Below are 25,630 nucleotides of genomic sequence, written 5' to 3'. Positions count from 1 at the left end.
AAAATTTAATTTAATTTATAACTATTATAATGATATTGGAATTTCCAATCTTTTTATTACAAGTGTCAGGCAAATGTATGAGTCTTTATTACTTAAAAAAATGCAGCCCTGATTGGCTACAACAAAGTGGCTTTTAAGCGCAAAATGTCTCAATTAGTTTACCTGTGTCCGTTAATTTAAAATAATTTTATATTTATTAAATTCGTTAATTTTAAAATGTAAATATATATTTATTCTCTACATTTTTTATCTTTTCTTAGATTTTAAAAAGAATCGTAATAATTACACATATTAACCTTTAGTTAAGTGTTTAAAATTATGCGGGACACCACAATTCTACTTTTTTCCGAGACGCTCGAAAGTATTTGCTGCCATTTCGGTATTTTATAATATTTCTCCATGAAAATTTAACCAAATATTCTCAAATTATACAATTATGTGGCATTGGTTTTTAGAAATATATTTCAACTGCTCCATAAAAAAAAAATATTGAAAATTGGCTTTGTTTAATAAGAATTACCCTTACTCCTCCTATAAAAAGTGATAAATAATTGTTTCTTCTTCAAACCAGGCATGCAATGGATTTCTATATGTTATATATTCTAATATATTAATCTATCATTTGAAATGTAGTTAAAAACCCTTTAATGAGGTCTAATGTGTTTCTTCCATTTATAGGTATTGTTCAAAACAAAAACGTCAAAGAGGTAAAAATTGATAGTAAGCGTTGTATAGAACACCCACATGACAGTCAACAGTTAAATATTTAATAAAATTATAATTGGGCCTGGCACCGCCCACTTTTAATTGAAATATTCTATCTCACAAGTCGAATAACTTGAAGTAAATTGATGATTACTCATTATTGTCCTCAACTGCTGCCGTGATTCTGCACTTCTGCACAGATGAAACCTAAAAAAAAAAGTTCTCTACTAAAAGACTTGTTCTTAAAATAACCTACCTACCCAGAAAATGCGTTTAAAGATTAACTGTTGGAGCAGATTGAATCGAGCTCTATTAAAGAACTCGATTGAAAATTTTAGTATGTTCTTTTTAAAATCATAACCTGTTTAAATATGAAAAACAATCGATTTTTGGTTTTTAATTTCACTCTAGGTGTGGCCCTTAAGCACTTTAGAACTACTTCGTTAATGAAATTGACCTTAAACTGGATTTTTTGTATTCTAAGCGAAATGTGTTGAATTTAATAAGCATATGAGCCATTAAATATGTTAATTTGATATAAAAACGAACACGATCACTTCGCACACTACATGTATAATGATTATATAGTGTTTGATTATACTCGAACTTAGATGCTTCTTACTTATTTTTTACATAAGTGTGCATTTAGAGCATAGGATAATTCTTCCATAGAGTTAATATTCAGAGCAAATTCTGCGAAGTGGAGGTAACTTAGCACCTATTTAGTTCCAGTGTCTAATTATTTCGTTCCACCCACGAAAGAGGTGTGTTCTGTTAACAAAAACACAAAAAAATTGTGCCAAAAACTGGTAAACGCTTTAATATGTTAATTATACATATTAAAACACTAAACAAAGAGCCATTCTAACCGAAAACAAGCTAATAAATGAAAAAATAAATTTAAAAAATATAAAATGAAAATGAAAAACAAAGTATTTAAATTTAGCAGTTCGTGTGGTGTGTGAAATGAAGGGCGAACTAGGTTTCCAGCTGAAGTGCATGAGAGTTATGGTCAAGTGTTTCGAGATAAATACGAGCATAAATGACTTCCCAAATTGCAATAGACATACATATGTATGTGTGCATGTGTGGTTCTTATATATAGGTTTGATTATTTTTCTTTGTTTTTTGCTGGAAAACGTTAGATGCCATCCAGATAGTGGCTGTAGCAAAAACTAACAATCAAGAACAGATTGACGCCGCGAGCAGAAGTGCATATATGTATTCATGTAGATATGTATGTTTGTATACTGTATGTAAGTATTATATCTTTTCTGTCAAATCTTGGTGCTGATCAAGTAAACGTTCTTACAAATACCCCAACAATAATAACGGCAATCGCTGCTAACGCAATTGTTCTAAATGCTGATCGGTGATGCAGTACCAACGAGTGCGCGAGCGGTGTCTCTGCGGCTTGTGAGTTTGAAGGTTGAACGAATATGAAAAACAAGCAGTGAAAAGAATAGAAGAAGCTTAAGGATTTCCTGCGTTATTCGTCGAGAATTGCAGATGCTACATAAACGCACACACACCAATATGCATATGGTATGTATGGTACATGCAAGAAACACTTTTTTATAACCAATATTAGTTATCGCCACAGAATCTAGAATCACTTGACCATTTCGGCTGTTAGAAGATTGATATGTGTTTTTGCTTTTAGGTATATATACAAACAAGTGGACGTAATGGTCTAACGATTAGATTGATCTGCCAGTGATGCCGGCGCCGGCGAGCGAGCGAGCGCGAGCAAACAAAAAGATGTTTATAGCTTAAAAACGCTGAGCGGAAAACATAAATCTCTACGAATAAGTACAACTGAGTTGTTATGTCTTTATCAGCGAAATATCTGCTGTTAGAGTTCTTTATTTAACTTAACTTTTTTGTTTTTATTCAATTTTTTCATCATATACATCGTCTGAAATTGCCATTCTAAGTTGTCAAGTGGCATGCTTGTAGTTGTATAACAACAACGGTAACTTATTAATTGCTATACTTCAGTGCACAGCATAACACTTAAGTACTGTTTTCATTTCTTGCATATATACATATGTATATAACACTCATAAATATAATATATAGACAGGCACCTCAGCATACACAATTATTAAAGCAATTCCAGCAATATTTTCTTTTTTGTTTCACACTTGGTGCACAGATAAATGAATGACATGTTGCATTACATAAATAAGGCTTGTCGGTATACGTGTATGTGGTATATATAGACGTGTGTACATACGAAGAAATAGATCAGTATGTGTAGATATGTATGTATTTATAGTATAGAGATGTGTCTAAGAGAGTCTTTAAGACATAGCTGGACATCTATAAAACAATTTTCATAAATATAGTTGACCAAATTATATAAAAATTAAACAATATTTTAAAAATAAATTAATAAAAAATATTTAAATATGTATATATATATATATGTGTTTATTTTTAATTAAAATCAATTTAACTTAAATAAAGCATGTTTATTAAATAAAGAAAACTGAAATGATAAAAAATACACAAATAAAAAAAATAAATAATATATAATAAAATTAAACTAAAAAAATAATAAAATATTTCAAGCTAAAATAGAAAGGTTAAATTAAATAGCACAAAATAAAAATTATAAAATAAAATATATACAGCAATAAAAGAGGATTAAAATTAAAAAAAGGAAAAAAAGAATTGATAAATTAAATTAATTTGAATCAAGCGGTTATATCCACTTAAACATTTAAAAAATCGATTTTTTTTAATTTGAATATATATCAAAGAGAGATATCAGAGATTTGAGAATATAATCCAAAAATTTAAGTTGATCCGGCAACTAGTTTTGGAGATATGAGCGTATTTATAAGATTTATTAAACTTAGTGTAATGGCTCCCGAAGCCTTAGATGCATTTTACTCGAAACACAGTTTTCAGAGTCGATGTGGAAAATTTCTCTAAATGGCCTTGAAATTTTCACACGAATGAACAAGAGTTTTGACACTATATTCGATTTTTTAAGCTACTCTGAAATAAACATTTTTTCACAAAAATCAAAACATTTTTACTAGTTCTTCGATCATTATTTGTATTCATTCATAGTAATAATCCATTTTTTTTGTGGTTTTTATATTTGCAATATTTTGAGCGAAAAATCTTCCATGCCAGCAACACCTTTTTTTGGAGGTCCTCCTGGAGATCGTCTACGGAATTAAGAGAATCTAAAATTTTACAGAATAACATTACATTCTGTAAAAGTAAATTATATTTATTTATTTAAAAACGCGTTTGTTTCTGACTTGCAAGTCAGTAAAACCCCTTAAATTATTTTGAAAAAATCGTCTTCTAAAATAATAAAAAAAGTAATGACGATTTAAAAGCGATATTGCTTTTTAAACATCATATAACGGCACCATCAATAAGCTATGCTTGCCTTAACAGCTCATATTTAGATATATCTAACTTAGGTTTTTTTCTTAAGCGAGTGGTAAGGTATTATTCATATCAGATCTAGACTTTGGTTGTTTGAGATCTCTTTGATTTTCCTTTGTTCACTATACCAAAATACTACTATTTAATTATAGCTTACTATTTAAGATTTATATTTGAAGACTCTTTTTTATAACCAACCTTGCTGAACTAGAACAAATAATAGCGTTTCTTTGCATTTCTTTACTCAAACGAGTATTCTTTTGTTACTCGCTTAAAAGGGAGAGCGTGTGTTATCTTCTGTTAACTTTCGCACATCTCTAGTTTGTCTCATGTAATCTAAAGAGGCATGTAAATACTTAATTTTCCCGAGTGTGTGTGTTGTATTGTCTGCCACTTGTATTCAAGCAATTGCAATAGCGCACGTGTTTACTATAATCATAAGCGTTTATAAAATGAAATCATGAGAGCATTTTAATATGACCAATAAATATATATTATTATTGATGTGCACAATATTCATTAATGATTGATACACATACTTCTACAGGCCTTGAAAAATAAAAATAAAATGAGACAGACATCGATGACATCGCCTTGAGTCTCAATCTTTTTCCTCAAAGAAGTATATATGTAAATAATAACACAAAAGCCAGGGGAGTCAAAAAACTACACTAATTTCGTAGAAGATACGAATAAATTTTGTGTTTCGGACTAAAATATGCATCGACACAGCGCTGAACTATTATATATAACGAGAAAGTGGGTATGCTTGAAAAAGCAACCGAATGTGCTGATGACAAGCATTTCTTTCATTCATTTCCATATATTTTTCAAGCGTTGACGGACGAATGAAACAAATTACTGAAGAAATATCAGAGAATCCTAGGAAATCATTTTTGGAAATCGGTATTCTTAGAATGAATGATCTGTCAGGAAAAACCTTCTTCAGACATACATAACTTAGCCATTCGGAGGTCAATAGAACTCTCAAATTATTTATGATGACAAATTTCGAAGCCACGATCCACTGTGTGTTAGTCCATCATTGCAACCACTCACAGCTGCCCGTTGCTGCTCATTTTTCCCCAATCAATTTCACTACTTTCCTTTTTATGCAATTTCCTTTCATTGGTGTTAAAAAGAACTCGAAACTAGAACTTGCACTTTTCCATTCCTTTAATTTACGCTGATTGTGAGTGATGGAAGGCAACATGTGCCTCACTTATTTAATTGGTTCTTTATGGTAATGGTTGTCGCTTTCGCTGCGCCGCTGCCTTCGCTACAGTTGCAATACAATCACCAAGATATCAAAGCATAAGTCAAGACGGGCTAATTGATGTTGCAGTTAAAAATGTGCAATGTTTATTTACAAATGTGCGTATGTATGTATGCATGTATGTATGCATTCCAATCGGCGATGGTAAATGGCTGTCGGCAATATACCGTGAACTTGCTCTTTCGTGTTAAGTAAACAATATTTATCTTTATGAAATGGATTTATACAGCATTATTTCAACTTAAGCTATTTTCTTACATGTTAACATACAAATGCACTTACATGCAAATAAATAAACATTTACTACTTGTATATTAATGTATATTAATAACAATATGCCATTAAGATAACAATTTCATTCAAGTTTCTTTGTAGTTCAAAGTATAAGAGCACTATGGTTTTAGTTTGGAATTTCAAGATTTTTTTCTCCATACTTCGAAATAAACCGCTTACAAATTGCTTTGGAGTTTTTGGCTTTTGTTTTTGTACCTAGGCTGTTTCCCCCATCAGCCTATAGCAATAACAATAGTAAAGTTCTTTATTTCTTAATCGAGTCGTGGTCGCTTTCTAGAGCGTAGGTCCATCTTTCAGGAACAGGTAATGTAATGGAGATATAATTCCAAAGGAGTGAATGGCTGAGCAATAACGATTTCGATTAGCAATCGTAGTTTAAACGGATCGTTTCTATATTATATTATCTTGCATGCTATCAATATTTTTTGTCACTAATGAAATATGACTCGGACTGGTCCATTTAAACTGCGCGCACAAGCTAGATCTTAAACCGGAACTAATAACAGTGTATAGAAAATTGAATTAATCAATCAAAGCGATCAAAGATTTGTATTAAAATACGTGAAAATGTCTGACAACTTCTGGTCAAATTTGATTAATTGATAACATTTATACAGATAATTTAAGGAAGTAAGACCTAAAATTGAATAGAAAAGAAAATTTGTAGACAGTTGGGTTCAACACTTAATGTCGCTACAAAAGTAGAGTGGCGGAAATACCAGAGCACATACAACTTTATTGCTTCTAAATCGCTAGAAGAAAGAGTCAGGCTATCGGGGAATTAAAGCCATTGATAGAATATGTCTCTTCTAAGCTTCCTTGATACAAACGGATTAAATGAAGTGTTGTGATAATAGGAGCAGGCACAATCGCAGTGAAATCTGCAACTATTGTGTCTGTACTAATATATACAAGTAGAGCTGACCGCAGCTGACAAGGTAAGTATTTGAAAACGAAGATCAGGCAAAGGACATTTGTATATAACAGTATTATGATAATATTTTAAGAGAATTTCTAATGAAACACATTTGAGTTAAAGTCTAAGCGCTGATAGATTGTAGAAAGACTGTCTTTTGTTTGAAATACTCCCGGCATTGATCCAGATCGTTTTATGTCTTACGATTCACCTGCAAAATTAGGCACGAGGGTTAATTGTAACTTTTTATATCTTTATTAAAACTACTCATCCCTTCAGTTTTTCCTTATATTCGCCTTAGTCCCTAGAATCGATATGTTATATAAGAAAGCTCCCACGCATTAAATCGATTAATTATATTCAAATGCAAAAGTGTCGTCATAAAGTGTAAGTGCAAGGAAGCCAGTCAGCCGACAAACATCAAATTCATCAGACCAACTGGCGATCTGCATTTCTGCTGCACTCGTACTCCGCCATAAGCACTACTCACAAGCAGCCGACTCCCACTCCCCACAATGATTGAGTAGCGTTTTAACGGTGAGCTGCACAATGCAAGCACATGCATACACACGCTCGTGCCAAGCAAGAATTCGCGAAGCACACACCGATCGTGCCGTGGTCGTGTGCTAATGCTGCTTTTTTGCGACGCTGTGCTGTGGGTCGCTTCGTGGCGCTGCGGATTTTTACAAATTTCCACCTGTGACTCGCGCTTTTCATTCATTCGCCAATAAGCCACCGAAGTGGCATATCGCACACGCGGAAAAGCACTCGACGCGCGCGCTGAATGCTGAACGAATTGTGATCCATGATAAATAAGTGCATACATAAATATTAAATACTTAATTGTAACAGTGCGAATAGAATGTGTATATATATTGTTAATTGAATTAAGGTGAATTTGAATTGCAGAACGCGTTGCGAAGGGTGTGTTGCACATGTGCGCGGCGTACAGGATTGTGTGTCTGTGTTCTGAAAAGTTGCGCGCCTGCGCATGCAAAAAGTGTTGTTTGAATTGTTTGTTGGGAAAGAATTTTGAAAGAATATTTATTGTGCACTTCTATAAGAGTATTTTGTTCAGCGTTGCGTTTATGATTTGCGTGCTTTTGCCACACAAACATCGATATTATATTATATTTGGGAAAATACCAGCTTTTAGTTGGCTCGCAATGTTGCAGAGATATGTTAGAATAAACCGTTACGGTTGAGCGACGAAACCCAAATATTATATTTTTTATAGCTGTATAAATAATTGGTGAATATTTCCAAAATGAATTTCCAGTCGTCAAATGACAATTTTGTCATTACAATATTTTATAAATATTTTTGTGCGGTTTTGTGATTCAAAACCATTGCAATTGAATATGTTGCGTGAAATTACAAAATCATATTTATTAAAATTATATATCTATAAATTTTTTTATGGTTTCTGCGCTTTTTTTGTAGTTTTCTCATAATTTCAAGTTTTTTCGGTAGCGTCAAAGTAATTATATTTAAATTAGTTGCCCTCACTCTCATATAATTGATTACCTGCTAGTTTTATGTTGGCGACAAGTCTTGAGAGCAGTTTTGACTTTTCAAAACTGAAATTATTTATCACTTAGCGGGATGTTGAAGCAATTTTTAAAAATTTTTGTTTGTGTTGTTGAATTATCCAGCTTTTTTAGTTTTGTTTCGTAAGCAAATTAAATATGTATAATAATAATATATAATATAAATAATTATAAGTAAAATATAATTTAATTGGATTTTGAGAAAAAATCAAAATAAATGGTAAATTCAAAAATTTAATTATTTCTCTGACAACTATAACTGTTACTTTTAATTATAATAATATTTTTTTACAAACGAAAAGTTTTGAACTTTTTTTTTATAATGTTTGACTCGAAATAAATATAATTATAACTATTTAATTATTACAATAAATTAAAACAAAATTTGAGCACTCATTAAATTTTCTGAATTTAGTTAAGTAAAAACTAAAAATTCCTCAAGTAATACCGTTTTATTTATTGTTCATAAAATTATTTCAAAATATCAATGTATATATACAATATATATGGTATATATAAAATTTAAAGTTTTAGGAATACAAAATATATTATATATAATATTTAAATTCATAACCATAAAGTTTTATATATAAAATTATAAAACGCCATAAATAGAGTTTGAAAAATTGTTTTGGTCGTTCGGTGTTTCAAAATTTTATAAAATCGTATTTCAGGTGCTATAAGTTTTGGGAGGAAAAAACTATATTTGTTATATTGTACTATGAGCTCATAGGCTACTTACAGCTCAATCAGGAAAGTCTCCAATATAGGTACTCATAATTTGCTTCATAATTTCGACTACAGCCCCTTTTCCATTTATTGATGTTATAGAATCAAGTATTGCTAAGGAAACACTTGTTCATATTTTCGGTACAATTGTTTTCCTTTTTAAATCTCAATATAAATTTCATTTAATTTTAGATCTAATATTTATCATTTTTATTATAAGGATCCTGCATTTGTTTAGTAGTACTCATACAGATACTACTCTTTATGATAAAATCGAAAAACATTACCGTTACTTTCTTCAGCGCAGAAAATTTTTTTTTTTGTAAAATTTATGTCTTATGATGACCTTTTGATATTATGGACGATTTTTGTTGAATCTTTTTATTTCTCATAGCTTTGCTTCTCTAAGAAATATGCTTTCATTAAATGTTCAGTTCAAAAACGTTTTTAAAATTTGTGGAATACTTTTGTATTGTACTTTTATCTGTTACCTTGTTGATTTTGAACTTTTTAAGTATTTTATTACAAATAGTAAAGTGGTTTGACCCTAACATGGTTTATGACCAGTGCGTGCTTATGCGTGTAAATGAGACAACACCAAAATCTTTAAAGTTGAAGTAAATTATCGGTAATACGATAAAGTAAAGAAATTAAGTTAAACATTTCTGATATAGGATCTAAAGACACATAATGCAATAGTTGAGACTCATAACACAAAAAATGTAACAGTCTACAACGATGAGTTTGCACTGGTAAAAAAGTAGTACTATTGTTGCATCTTTCAATTCGGCTGCTCACCTGTGAAAATTTTTGTCGATAAGTCGAAGTTAATCTTCGCATAATTTTGACAAATTTCTTAAAAAAAAAAATTAAAACTATCAGCTTTTTAAATAAAAATCATTGCAAAGGATCGAAACAGTTGGTATTGCAATAGCTTAGCATTCATGGAAAGGCAAATCAAAGTAAGTCTTTGTAACGAATTCGCTTTACAGGATACTTCTAGTTCGAATTCAGTTCTTCAACGAAACAAAATATTTTTATTTTTGTTCCCGTTATGCATATTTATAAAATACAGTTTATGTTGACGTTGCTTCTAAAAAATTTTAGGGAAACGTTGAACCACTGTTCTAAGGCCGAATTGAGATTTTCGAAATAAATACTTAAAAATAAAGGGTGTTTTTCTAGCAGTATAAAACATTTATTCCATATATAAATTAATGAAAGAATACATTTTTTGGTTCTATAAGTTCGTAAACCTTATGCAATTTAGTATTTCCACATAACCTTCGAAAATTCTATACCTCTAAAAACACCTTATAAATATACCATACCTATTATATATATGCAGTAGGACAATTAAACCTTATTACTGCAAGAAGAATTTAAAATACTTCTGAATTTGCACATATTAATCTGGAAATATACAGAAAGCACTTGCGAAAGACTTACTGCTGTAATATGAAGCACTGAAACAAAACTATTTACATGTGAAAGAAATGTAGAAATGAAAAACGAGCCAAGCAAAACATGACTTCAAGAAAAGCTAAAAAGAAAATTGAATACACTGGCTTTTAGCAAAACTTTAACGCAAATACCGCACAGTAAACAGCGCTAAAACATATGCAATAACAACAAACAAACAGCTAAATCGACATGTACACATAAACATACACACACATACACACATATATACATATATACCAAACATAAGTGTAATAAGAAAGTAACAGTACAACAACAGCAAGAGCAGAAACTACAAGCAATCAAAACGATTAATTAGTGCATAAAACGCGCATAAATAATTTACATTGCCGTTAAATGAGAAAACCAAAACACACGAAACCAACAACAGCAACACACATACATATACACATACATACACATATAACTGAGTCAATCATATTTACAATGCTCATATAGTCAATGAGCAGGCGAAATAAACAAAGAATACCAAATGTCAAATTGTATATATGTGTGTGTGTGTGCGATTGCTAACCGTTGCATTTACTGCACTAGCTGTAAATTTCTCTCAGTGCATGCGCACATACATACATACGCACATGTATGAATATATGATTAGCTACAGTTGAACTGTTGCAATTCGCTTTCAATCTAATTAAAATCTAATATAAGCATAAATATGTGCAACTTATTTTTCATTAACGGAGATCGCTTTCAAAGAAATTAAGATGCTTATTTATTTGCAATTAAAAGAAAAGGAAAATATATGTTGAAATTTATACTTGCCGACAAATTTGATTTCTTCAGTTTGGCTATATGTGGCTAAATGTGCTTTGTTGTTATTGTTGCAATGGTAAAAATGCTTGAATTTCGAAAATTACACATTTTTCTCAGAATTACTATTGCAATAATTCAAAAGGTAGCTTAAGAAATTTTAATAGCGCTTATAACTACTGTAAAAATACCAACGTTAGAGTGGGTCGGAATTTAAATGTGTAAAATATGTTGAATAAATTTTTTATGCATAGATAACACTGGAACTGGAAGAATCTTAAAAAGAATAGTTACGTAAGAAAGAGTTTGCTTTCGAAAACATAAATTTAGCAATATTAAAAACTAGACCATCTCGAATTTTCAATTATTTTTCGAAATTTAGGAATATATTTTCTTTGAGATTAAATATACATGTAATGTGTTTAAGGAGTCTTTGATAAAATTAAGTTTAAAAAATTTTTGTGATTTTGCTGTGAGATTTTGATTTATATAAATTGAGACTTTTGAGATATTTAAGAAATTCTATAGCATAGAGAAGCGGAAATCGCTCTTAAATTGATTTAACTTTGGCATCATTATATTGCTGAATTAGAATCAAGGATTGGCAAGGTTTTTTCCCATTTTGAATGCATATTTTTACCCTTTAAAATTCCAATATAGGCAAACTGAGACGTTCTTCATTCAAAAATGTTTCAGTATCCTCGGGCAATAGCGGATAAATTAGCCGCAAATATGTTTGATAATTTACCTCAAATTCGATTTCTGTACCACATCATTAGACATTCTTTAACCCTTTACGTTCGAATCAAAAATATTAGCTTCACTCTCTTCAGAAAACAATACATTTTAATCTAAACTAAACGTCAAAATCGGATCTTCGAAAAGAATTAAAATTTTCTATTTTAAAAAATACCAACTCTATTTTGGAACCTTATAACATCTGTCTTATAAACTTGTACGAAAAATGTTATACCATAAATAATATTATAAGCTTAATTTGGAATTTCGAAGCAAAATATTTCGATTTTGGAGGCTGGTTTCGAAAAACGTAGAAATTAATTTTTACTAAGGACACAATCTTTTTCGCAGTGTAGCGTTACGTATAGTATTGTAAAGTCTTTCCATTGTTCATAGATTTGGTGCTGTCAGAAACAGCCTTTCTTTAAAAGTTAAGTCTAAAATTTTTGGAAAAATTTTTGTCAGCTTTTCTGTCTTCCTCTGCTTGTTGGTTCTGAACTATTTAGGTATATTTATTATAAACCGAAAAATAGTTGTAGCGTGGTTTGTGGTCAGAGCTTAAGAGTTGTTCGACAGTTTGGTCTAGAGATCCGGCATTCATAACACTTTTTGTATATACAATAAAATATTAACTGTATTTGGAAGTTCTAGCTGGTTTCCTAGATATTTTTTAGAGTTTTTTTAGGTATGTATGGAAATAATTGGGCAATAAAGGTTTCTCATATTCTGTATTGTTTCAAAAACCAGTTTGGTCTGTGTATATGGTACATATAAAGAAATTTGTTGTTTTAGTGTCGACCCAACTAACAGAGTCTGATCACTTAATCGGCATCGGTCAAAAATTGGGAATTGGTCGAATTTTATTAATTATAAACTGAGTTCTAAGAAATCGGTTCATTACTTACTCGCTCATTCTAGCCAAACTTCTAAAAAAAGCCAAAATTTCGAATATGTTTACGAAACGACCCAATTTAATACTGAAACGCATATTGCAGTTGAAGAAGACACAGTAGGAGCAACTATTTTAAGCAAACGGCACAAAATTTATGCAACAGTTATTAACTTGCCAGCAATCATAATAATAAAACTAATAAGAAAAAGCTAAATAAGTGAAAAATTCCAAAAACAAAAAATATAAAAACAAAACAAAAACATCAAAAGCAATAGCAGCGGCAATAAAACGCATAGAGCAAATTTTATTATGTGCAAAAAAGCGGTCAATTGTAGTAAGAATAACAACAACAGCAACAATGGTGAAGAAAACGCAAATTAACATCATCGGCGAGTAAAAAAGCAACAATTAAACAACACGCTGAACATTGTTTTGAGGCAATTTAAATCAAAGCAAAAATCAGCCCACATTTTACGAAGCAAAAAAACATATAAATAAACAAAAATTACAACAGCAACAAAAGCACAATAAGGCAAAAATCCCGATCTGACAAAAAACTTGCGGCTGACTGCTGGAAAATCGCATAAGAAGCTACAACAACACAAATAACAATAACAACAAAAATAACGCTCGCGCAGCTGTTGTGTGCACACGCCTGCCAGCCCTACGACAGACAGACAGACCAAAAGCATTAAGCTTGGCTTAGTTACCTAGCGGGAGCCTCACGTTCGCTTGCCGAAGTGTTGGCCCACCAACTTGGCTTGAACACCGTGCTTCAACGGCTAAGAAACAGCTGCAATGCTTACGGATTAGCTGTGGCATCAGCTGTTGTTGTTGCTGCTGGTTGAGCTGCCCCCATTTATGCCCAGCTCACCACCGAAACACGACGTCACGCTGAGCGCACGCGTTCTTACTGCCTCCGCACTCTTCACTGCATATGGCTGTGATTGTTTTGCTTTCGTTTTTCCGCGCTTCGCGTTTTCTATTTTCAACGATTTTTATAACAGTTTAAGTTTTTTGTTTCGTATTTTGTGATATTTGTTGTTGCTGAAGACTCTTTTAAACGCCAACGCTTGATGATGTGCTCACCTAGTGGCTTCGTTTTCATTTTAATTGCTACTTTAATTTGGAATTGTTTGCATTTTGAGTGCGCGGTGCACGACAACAACAACAACAATGCAAGTAGCAGTATTAGTAGCAAGAATAGTAGCAGCAACACTAACAAATCTGTTGTGAGCAATCGCGGTTGGTTCAACAAAAGCGCAGCGAGTCACAGTCATGTCGCCTCCGCCGCCCGTTTTCCCAATAGCGGAATGGCAGATGACAGGAGAAGTAGCAGCAACAGTACCCACAACGCCAGCAACACCAACAGCAACCAAAATGCGAATGGTAACGCTCGCGCTGTTGGCGGTCGCCGTCTGCGCATCGATATCACGCGGAAGCACAGCGTTCATCTGAATGGTGTCGAGGTAAGTTCTCCCTCCGTTTCCTGATTTGCATCTAAATACCTTGTGGGTCAGCATTTTTTTTTGACTTTGAAATGCATGCAAACAATAACTAAAAGCAAGCAAGACTAAACAAAACTTGCAATGTTGAGGTCAGTATGCAGAATAATGAAAAAAATGAGACGTGGCTTCGGTCATCGCAAGATAATCGTACTTAAATCAGCCCATTCTCAAGCTAGTTAAAGCTCTACAGTATGCGACTACGCAATAAATTTATTATTAATAAATTATAATTTTTTTTCGAAGAATTGAAAAATAAAAATTTTTAAAAACAAGAAAAAACGTTAACTTCGGTTGCACCGAAGCTATAATACCCTTCACAAATACATAATGTTTCTTACAAGCACTTGATTCTTCGGAGATTACATTGTTGCCTTAGGAAATAACTTATGGCAAATCTCGTGAAGATATCACGTTAATTGAAAACGCTCCTATAGCTATATGCTATAGACATCCGATCTATACAATTTCTTCGGAGATTGAATTATATCTTCAAATTATAATATATGCCAAATTTCAATAAAAAAAATTCCCATACAAGCACTTGATTGCGGTCGTTCCGTTTGTGTGACAGTTATATGGTATAGTGGTCCGATATCGGCCGTTCCGGCAGCTTCTTTGTAAGGAAAGGACAGGTGCAAAATTTCAGAACGATAGCTTACAAATTGAGGGACTAGTTCGGACAGACAGAAGGACATGGCTAAGTCAACACATCACATAATGCTGATCATTTATGTATATATTTTATAGGGTCTTCGACGTTTCCTTATGGTTGTTACAAACTACTTGGCAAACTTAATATAGCTTGTTCAGGGTACAAAAAGGCACGAAAACCTTTTAGGACTTACATTGTATAAAAATGATAGAAATATTGTATAAAAAAATAGAAATTCATTATCATTTAATAAAAGTAACAGAACAAAATCCTCGAAGTACATTCGATTGTAAAAAAGCTAGCTAGATCCATACGTAGTAAATCAATTTTATCTTCCAGCTATCTGCTTTGAAAAAGTGAGCCATCCTTAAACAATACAACCCCGAAGGATTTGAAAGTCACAGAAAACCTTTAGGCTAATCTACAGCATATAGCATTTATAGAGTCATCTTATCGGTAGTTGCGATTTTCATATTTCTACACTATATATTAAAAACCATTGAGTCTGGTATAGTATTGGATTTTTTCGTCGAAAGAGAGTTTTTTTGAAACAGTTATTTTTTGTAAGCTTTCAAAACGAAAATTTCGGTTGTTTAATATTTCTTTATAACAGATGAGATTATCTATAACTTTAAAATATGCGTATATGTTTTACTTTATAGAAATAAACTTCTAAGATAACTGTAAATCTATGAAACAGTCTCCAAGCTATCAAAACAAGAAACCACTATTTTAATGACTTTTGTTTAATCGCGATCTCTTACTCCATTATGAAGCATCTGTTATATGTATTTTTAGCAACAGCTGCACAACTATTTATTAGCCCTAGGAAGTGGAGAAAGTGTTAGGCAGTACCATATGTGCCTGTAAAGTAAACTGCAGATTGCTGCACTCACTTAAAGTCTTATAATTGCCTGAGCGTCTCCACTAGCGGCAACTTTTATTTACTTTTGCTTTTGAGCTTCGCACAAATTTTCACGCTTTTTGACCAAACTGACGTAATTTATGTAAATACCGCCAAAGAAAATGAAAAAATGCATTAATTTAATTTTTGTTTTTGGTTTTCATTTTATGGTTTCTGTAATGATTATTATTATTTAATGGCTTAGGTAACTTCTTGCTGTGCTCCGAAGAAAAATGAAAAGTCATATTTGGTGCAGATAAAAAGTTGTGGGTGATATTTGGTAAATGTTGGCATTATGCATACAATTGCCGGTGTTATATAATGTGAGTAGTGCAATTAATTAATTTTTGTAAGCAATTAATATTCAAGTGGGGTATGAGTCCGCCATTTCAAGTGTTACGTAGAAAACAGAGTGCAATGGGTCCCCCCGTGCGGTTTACTGTGGCATTCCTATATAGTATAATGTGGTTTCCAACACAACAACTAGTTTTTCAGATCTAGAATGGTTCATTAAATTCCTATTAGATACTTAGTCAAGCGCCAATACCGAGGATCCAGTACATCAATACGAAGTCTCATCACGTAGAAATATGCAAAGAGGCAAGAGGACTTTTCGTGAGGAATTTGGGGAAAAGTTTTTGCATGACTCGTAGTAACATTAAATATGTAATTATAGAAGACTATAAATAAAAGAGTTTGCCCGTTCAGGTGGTTCCGTCCATCGTAAACTGCCCAAGGCTTTTTGCCTCTCTCGTATGTTGCTGACAGCAATAAATGCTAGCGTAAACCTTAAAGACTTAGAATGTCCTCCATAAAGGACCAGTGAACAAATAAAAAAATTAATACTACTTTAGTTAAAGTTAACTTGGTGTTATGCTAGGCGTTGTCACACCTACATAGCTCATTTTGAAATAGTTTGTATAATGGAATGGGCAGATATTTTCCAGGTCTCTCAATATTTCAATCTAAAAGATACAGAGTTGGTGTAGCAAAAGAGACTCAAGCAAACTTTTAAACGGCTTTTAGTTGTCTATTACTGGAGCGCAAGAAACGGTTTTTGGCGGCTTAGGTAGGGTCATCTTGTCCTGCCGATCTCTCTTGTCTGCAAAAATTTGGTTGGATGGCTGACTAAGTTGAAAATACAGTTATACTCATGCAAAAGATAACATATGCTCTTCACCTAAAGGGTGTCTGGGGTTTTTAAAACTTTTTCTTTTAAATATTCTATATAATACAAATTATTTAAATTTAATTATAATTAATAGTACTTTGTTTCCATTCGCTCATCTTTTTACTATTCTTGTTACCATTAAAAAGTTCTGCCAACTGTTACAATGGAATATACCACAGCAGATTTGTGAATATACATATAGAACATTTTCTGAATTACTGAATTAATGTTACATATCGCTATTGGTTTTTTCGCTAGTTGAAGTTAAGAAAAATGCTTCTACAAACCATGAACTCCAACCGAATCTCTGAGGCGTTACAAAGTGTGCCACGCAGCTCAAGCAATTTAATGAAAAGCGTGGCTTTGAAAAAACTATTCTAGAAAATTTGTTTGAATAATGGTTTGCTCACATACATATCTACAAATGTTGTTAAATATGAACCCAATACTTGACAGCATTGCTGTAACAAAGGCCAAGAATTTACATTTTTCTGGAGTCGACGAAGGTTGAACATTGACTCAGAATATTTGCCTATTTGTACTCGCTGTTGCTATATGTATGTTTGTATATCTGTATGTATAGTAGATGTTGAGTTATAGCTATGCGTATGCAAATTTATTACATCTGAAAAGTGTCTACATATTTAATTTTTATTACATTGGGTTTATTATTCTATATGGAAATTTTCTTAATATCTTAAATTGTGTCATTTTTATCTTCATACAAGAAAATTTGAATAATTTATCACAATATTTTTTTTAACAGAAATCAATAAACTAGTGCTAGTAATTTTATGAGGTAGAAAAAATGTGGAAAATTATTGTTTTTTACAAAATCTCAAAATGTATTTACTTCTTTGATTGATTGTTTTTTTGTTAAAGAGCGAAAGACACTCTAGATTATGAATTTGTTGTAGTGAGAACTTTCCATAATTCTGTTCTGAAAGATATTTCGGCTTTAGCGCCATCTATCGGATACATATCTGATCTAATTATTTCGTTTCATGTGATTACTACGAGATAATTGAATAAATTTTGAAATTACAACCATTATTTGCATAAAGTTGCCACAAATTAATCCACAACATAGCGCTTAACTGAGTCGATTTTTTTTCATTCAAATGTTGAACGACAATAAGTCAAGGCTGACAATTAAATCCTCTAATAAATGCTTTAACGAGAACTATTCAATTGAATGACTTGGCTATTTGTAAAATGTTACATATACAGGGTGTGCCTTATGTCGATTGATAAACAGTAATTAAATTTGACATTTAAAGTACTAACCGGTTGTGTTAGTTAGATATATTTTGGAAATCATCAGAAATCAATTCAGAAATCCAAAAATTGTGATATTTTTTTTCAAATACAAGGAAAAAGTTGATTAAAATCAGTATCTATGGATGTTAGCTAATTTTGTCTGCCCTTAAATGCTTGAAAAAGATCTTGATGGTTACTGGTTTCAACAAATCTATTTGGTTTTTGCATTAATTGCCTATCAACCAAGGTCTCCAGGCTTGATACCGCTTGACTGCTTTTTGTGTAGTTGTTTAAAAAGAAATATGCAATCCTCGGACTATTGATGTGCATAAGACAAATTTTTGTGCCCAAATCATTGCTATATCTCCCGAGATGCTCGAAAAAGCTTTAGAAAAAGCAGCAAGAATTAATTTTTGTGTGCATAAATAGTCGGATGTTTTATTCAATAGATAATTCAAATAACTTCTAGATTTTTTCAAAAATTTTTTTCTTTTAAAATTTATTAATTTTTTTATACCTATACTAAAGATGACCTACCCTGTATGCATACTTATTTATACAGCTATCAATCTGATCAATTGTCACTTGATATATTACTATGCACATAAGTGCTGCCGCTAGTGCTGATGATTTGACAGCTGTTGCACACATTTCCAGACAAACGTCTGAAAAAGTTGTATTAATCTTTTAGATGAATTAGTCGCACTTAACTTGACTGATAGGCATAAATTAATTTAATGATAATAACATTCGTTTTAGCATTTGTTAAATGAATTCAAAATCTAAAGACTGCAGATTTTTCAATTCTTTAAGACTGTCTTATTATTTCAAATGAATCATATAAATTTAATTAAATTAGCAGCAGTGATTTAGAAACACAATCCAATTTGATTTCAATTACTACGTTGTAATTGAATAGCTGATTAGTAGCAATCAGATATGCGACAATGTAAACGAACACTTAGTGCAAGCACTTGCAAGCGATATGGCAAGTTTTAAATATACAAAATGACGCTAGCACTAAAAATACAATAATTAAATAAAAATAAAACAAAATCAGAAATGGCACCATTTTCGCTTCTTATTTCATATATGTGCATAAGTAAATGACCTCTTCCATTAACTGTACACACACATAACACTACTATATTTTACTACCGAACAGGTGATTATCAGGCGATATATATTATGTATATGTTTACATTTTTTACTGTTTATGCACAATATTTATAAACTTATTTTGGGTGCTGAAAAATTGCAGTGTTGACAATAAGAAATTGGCTAAAAACTTACCTGGAAACACAGGGGCATAATGCCAGAACGTTGAGTCATGTAAATATTGTTGTTGTACTGGAAAAGTAAACAAAAATACAAAAAATGCGCAAGCAGCTCTAAAAAGAAAATGATGTGACAACACATGCCGATAAGTGTATATAAATTGATTTTTTTCGAATAATTTGACCTTTTTTAAATGTTTCTCCATATTTGAATACATAAACAGTCATACTAAAAAGCCCAATGTCATAACTACAAATAGCACTAATTACAATACATTAATTAATACTACTATATCATGTTATAAAAGAATATTTTTCAGAGAATAAAAATTGCCTTGGAAGCATTGTAGTTAGCTGCTTAATTTAGTCATTGAACAAATTACTTGTGCAATAGCGAAAAAATACTAATTGACTAAATTAAACAGCTGTCTGAATGTTGAAATTTTATTAATTGACTCAATTGAGGCTGTCTGATATTATTAGAGATGTCATATTGCTGTATTGCCTACATTTTATACTATAAAATATTTTGTCAATTAATGTATATAATTATTGAATAAATTTAGAATATACAACCATTATTTGCTTAAAGGTGACACACATTAATGAACTACATAATCTTAAATGAGTCGATTTTTTTCATTCAAATATTGAACGCCAATAAGTCAAGGCTGACAATTAAATCCTCTAAAAATGCTTCAACGAGATCTATTTAATTGGATGACTTGGATATTTGTAAAATGTTACATATACAGGGGGTGCCTCATGTCGATATTTGAAAATTGATTCATTTTGAGATTTACGACTACTAACCAGTTAAGTTGTCTAGATATTGTAAAGTAAGAATTGCAAACTAATTTGATATGATAACAAAACAAAAATTTAGGAATCAGAAATAATTAATGAAATATATAATAAATCGCCAAGCTTTGGGTAGATGCGAATCGAACAAACTATACTAGATGTTTAAACAAATGATGAAACGCTGCGCTAACATGTCTTCTAACGCATGCTCAATTGTGTTGCACTCATATCTTTGGTAGAGCAATTCTGCAGTGCCGTAGATGTTCCACTTGCGCAGTTGAAAAACCGACTACTAAATACAAATGATCTTGAATCGGTGATCAGAGATGAGGCTTTTGGAAAGTGAACTTTTGAAAGATTAATTGTTAGGTATTTTAGACGCTTTGACGATCAAAAATTCTATTTGACAGCTTAAAATGATACATACAGAGAGTACATACATACATAAATTTATACTTGTATCTATATATCTGCATATAAAATGCAAAAATTATCAGCAAAATATCCAGTTTTGTTAACGAGAAGTTTAAACTGGATAATAAATTAAAAATAAAAGTGATTTATACAAAAATATTAATTTGCGTTTAATGAACTCTACAACTCTATTCTGCGTTAGCAACCGGGCGCGCGCAACCACCAGCAAATTTGCATGGCGTCAACTAATCCAAGAGCAATTAGACTTAACAACGCTAAAAATAACAGCAACAGCCGCACTGACGGCACCAATTGACACTTGGCGTCTTGAATGCTACACACCTACAACGCAAAAATAGCTCGGCTTTCCATATACATATATGTGTGCGTGTGTGTGCTTGCCAGTTTTTCAAACGTGCAACACGTAATATTGAAAATGTTTTTTGTGTGCAAATTGAATCTAGTAGTTTTTGTATTTTCGCAAATATTTTTTTATTGAGCAGCGCTTGTCTCGTTTTTCGGCATAGCTGTATTTTGACACTTGACAGACGAAATCGCATAATCGGCACATAATTCGAGTGGTGCATTCACATTTGCCGCATGTAATTTGTTGTTGCTGCTCTTGCTTTTGCAATAGCTATTTCATAGACACATTCTTTCATGTGAAAAAATCAGTCTTAATTGTCTTCACACTTTGGTTGGTGTTGTTGTTTTGTATTCTTACAAAACTATAATTCACATCTGCAGGGTTTTGTCTATTATTTCATAGAAATTAATTGTTGTTTAAACATTCTTAAGCAACTTTTTCGTAATTGCGAAATATTGCAGACACATGGTGATTGTATATATGTATGCCAAATGTATACACTTAACATTTTGATGTGCATCTGCAGCATATTCATTACCAGATACGCCTCAGATGCGATTTTCGATTAATGCAAGCAATTATACATATCTACATATCTACATTTACAATATATATAAATAAATATATACATATATATGTGTGAAGGCTTTTCATGTTTTTATTTCGCTTACTCAAATAGATAGAGCTACCCCGTAGGAAAATGTGATTTAAGAAAAATTAAAATAACTTTGAAATTGTAATTTATTATTAAAAATTAATTAATAATATTATAAATTTTTGAAACCTTTTCAAGAACTTAAAAATTTGAAGCAGATGTTTCTTCCGTTTCTGATTGTCGACGGGTAAGATTTTGATTGCTTCGTTCTATTTCTAAACTAAGCAAAAACAAGGAAATACGTTAACTTCGACTGCACCGCTATAATACGATTCACAGGCACAAGTATATTTCCTATATCATAAAAGTATATACAACGTTTTTACTTTGATTTTGATTGATCAGTTGCAAAAGGATGTTTGCAAAATTTCAGTTCGATATCTCAAAAACTGAGATAGGACTAGTTCGCGTACTAGTACAAAATTGTAAAAAGCCATGTAAAATATTTCAGTTGACTCTTCTGAGGATTGTCCTGGAAAAGAGCACTAACCCGAACTGATAATGACAATTAGTGCACAGGAACCAAGCTTATTTTATACCAGCTCACTTTCCTACTGCGTTGCTCGCAAACATATCTTTCAATATTTCTCTATGATCGCATCTTTTAAGCATGTAAAAATTAATCGTCGCAGTATACATTGTGTGTCACAGTTCAAACAATTGCATGCGAAATAATTCTAATGGCTTGATATTTTTATTGACTCATGTGAATCGATCAAGTAATCGGATACGAAATAATAATTATGGCCGTAATATTGTGTGACAATAGCTATTGAACTCTATCATCACTTTAGATCCGCTGTTCGTTTGACTCGTATGTGAGAGTAAGTATGCTGTCATTTGTTGATGGCAAACTATATATCTAAAATAACTACAAAAAAACGTAAATGACGGATTTCTGGCACTCTGTATTTATCACTGTCAGTGGCTTTAAAGTCTGTATAATTATGATTACACATTAAAACATGAACTGGAGCTGCTGTGATCGGCATTGACATTGCAGGTATATTCTGAGAATTTTCATGATTTCTTTTAATGCAGTTTCGACGATAGGTGGTTCGATAAGAGAATTGTGATTCGATTAATGATTCAACCTTTTCCTTATCGACTACTTCAATACATGCGACAGTTTCCACGATAGTTGAATCTACGCCACCGAATGAGTACATTTTTTTTGCCTCTTTTGAAGTTTGAAATGTCTGTGAACTAGGATACAATTAGCGGCTATATCGCAACTAGAATATTAAGGGATAGATGTAAAAATAAACTCAAATGCTGAACATAGTTTAAAAGGTTATTTAAAAAAAAAATAATCCAGGTTCTTTTCATCACTTCTCTTCTTACTATTTCAGCTCTGCTCTCTTGTCAAAAAATTTACATAAGAACAATATATACCTAATCAAATAGACTTTAATATAAGATATTATGTAGAAATATCAAAAATTTAAAAAATTAATAACCGCCTGCTAATCTACCATTAATTGATTTATACCAGTTGTTTGTTCGATTCGCCACATTCGAAAGGTTGGGGATAAAAGACAGCCATAATGTGGTAATTAAAATACATAAAAATTTTAATTGTAACTCTAGTAATAATGCTCAAAGTTATTGACCTATGTTAAGGAACACATATTATTTTCATGGTTAAAAGCAGACAAATTATGAACTAATAAGCGCAGAACAACCTAATGAGCATAGTAATTGGATGACCGCATACAAAGCCTATAAATTGCGGCCCAAAGAAAGGTGACTTCTTATAGTATAGAGGTATGTACATACATACATATGTATATCAAAGAAATTACATATGCTCGTTCCGCTACAGAACAATGTAATAGCTTGCCAAGATGAGCTAAGACGGGAAAATCGTAAATACGCAAATGCAAAAATCTAACTTGAATCACGACCGAAAGGGGAGCAGACTATAATGACGACGTGTTTGCAATAACTAATTTATTATGTGCTTTATTTATATATATAATGTAAATGTAAGCATTGAAAAGTTACGCATGCGCATGCGAACTTTTCTCACAGCGATTGCATGCATGAAACTTTTGTTCATACTCTAGATAACCAATACAAAAGCTAAATTAAAATTAAGTTATTTTGTGAAACCAAATTATAAAATTTGCACACCTGGGAAAATATATTTATTTTCACATGGACAATTAAAAAAAGTCTTCAGAAAATTCGTTGTTTCGGGGTATACGATCCGATGTATAAAAATCGCCAGACAAACAGCTGTGAATAACATACTTATTGACAAATGGAGATCAAACTTTATGCGAACGTAAAAACATATAATTTACTGAGAGTAAAGTACAAAAGTCGTAACATAATTTTAATGTGTCATCTGTAAACAATGTTGGTAAGAATGAGTGAGTTTAGTTACAGACCGGGTTAGCTACTTCTTGCATTCCTACGGGTAGCTGCTACTTTATCTCAGATCGGCCATATTTTGCATCTATCTATCGTCCATATAATTTATATTTTTAGATAAGATTAAATCCATTGACTCGAATATTTTGACAATATAATTGGCACTAACATAAGGGTACCCAAGCAGCTGCTGAAGTTCAGATTCGATATACTGAAGATAGAATCATATTGCGTAGTGAACAATACATAACTTTCTGAAAATATTTCTTCCGCCAGGCAGGTCTTTCAGCTGGCAATCTCTTAGAGAGCCCTATTTATCGACTTAACCTACATTTTGTGACGGATTGTCGTTTACCTGTAACTCAAGGCTCGAGAGATCAAATCATAGGTTTTTTTTTTTCTAAAGTAGAGTATTGCTAATTGAAGCAGTAAGATCCCATTGAGCCACTTTCGGTAAATCCATGAATAAAAAAATTATTGGTTCGGATATCTGAAATCATAGTTTGCGTTTGCGTTTCGACGTCACCTACCGCGACAGTATGCCGAGACTGTGACGTGCTTGTAAATAAATTAAACTGCGAGTGGCCATTATGGGTGGCATACCACCTCTTTTTGCCGGCTACGGAAGCTGGCGCTGGCTGAAGCGCCACCACAGACTAACATTGACGTTTCTATTATTACGGTTCGTTGATTTTGGTACTCAGTGGTTGTTGTTGCGACCATTGTTGTGCTCATTATTGCTGTGTTGGTATGTTTTTTTTAGCACATTCATGCAGTCAGTTCAAGTACTTTGAAATCGTGCGTGCTTTTCCGGCACTTTTCAACGCCACCTGATGGTGTCTGCGCATTTGTGTGTGTGAGTGTTTGTGCGCGTGTGCGTGTTCAGTATGCGTGAATGGTTTTTGGTGAATTCGGCTTTTATTTGTGTGATTCTAATTTGGTTTATTCGCAAACACACATTCTCTGGGTGAAAAAACTCCACCTACTTTTGCCTGATATTGTTGTTGTTGATTTCTGGCTTCAGCCAGCCTTCAATGCCCTTGCCGGCAATTAGTGGTGTTTACCGCGGCAATTGTTGTTGCGCGTCAACAAATATTGCTGCTTTGCGCGACATGGTTCGCTGCAGACGCTTATAGTTTACATCGTTTGCATTGTGTAGCTGCTCTCGTTATGTTGTTGTTGTTGTTATAATGTTTATGTATATTTTCTAACTTAGAGCTTAAAGTTAGCGGAAGTCAAAATACTATGTGTTCGCTATAATGTTGTTGTGTTTCTTATGGCTCTTGCTTCAATTGCTAGCGGTTACGCCGCCTTTCTGCTCCAAGTTAAGTGGCAAAATCTGCAGCTGAAGTTCAAGCGCGTATTTGCGTAAAATTGCAACTTACTTTGTTTATTAAATTTGTTATCATTTTCTAAATTGAATGGAAATTTTCAAAACACCTCCGAAAGCTATCGAGAAATCACACTTTGTTACACGTTTTCGTATGTGT

The 25,630-nt window shown here is 32.2% G+C and overlaps 1 protein-coding gene across 3 annotated transcripts in view; it reads left to right on the top strand.

The window, feature by feature from the left end:
* Positions 1 to 7,313: 7,313 nt before the first annotated feature.
* stl (stall) overlaps positions 7,314 to 25,630 on the top strand; it is a 28,593-nt gene continuing 10,276 nt past the window's right edge. The window contains exons 1-2 of one of the 3 annotated variants that reach the window (XM_014247345.3): positions 7,314 to 7,497; positions 12,853 to 14,218. In XM_014247345.3, coding sequence (XP_014102820.2) covers positions 13,826 to 14,218 — 393 coding nt within the window. In that variant the 5' untranslated portion in view covers positions 7,314 to 7,497; positions 12,853 to 13,825. Of the gene's footprint in view, positions 7,530 to 12,775; positions 14,219 to 25,630 lie in introns of all 3 variants that reach the window. The other 2 variants (XM_070108122.1, XM_070108123.1) reach the window with 2 other exon arrangements.

This window comes from Bactrocera oleae, chromosome 4, assembly GCF_042242935.1.
Source record: "Bactrocera oleae isolate idBacOlea1 chromosome 4, idBacOlea1, whole genome shotgun sequence".
NCBI classification, from domain to species: Eukaryota; Metazoa; Arthropoda; class Insecta; order Diptera; family Tephritidae; genus Bactrocera; species Bactrocera oleae.
Note: the sequence above shows the minus strand (reverse complement) of the source record. Positions and strands in the feature narration are given on the sequence as shown.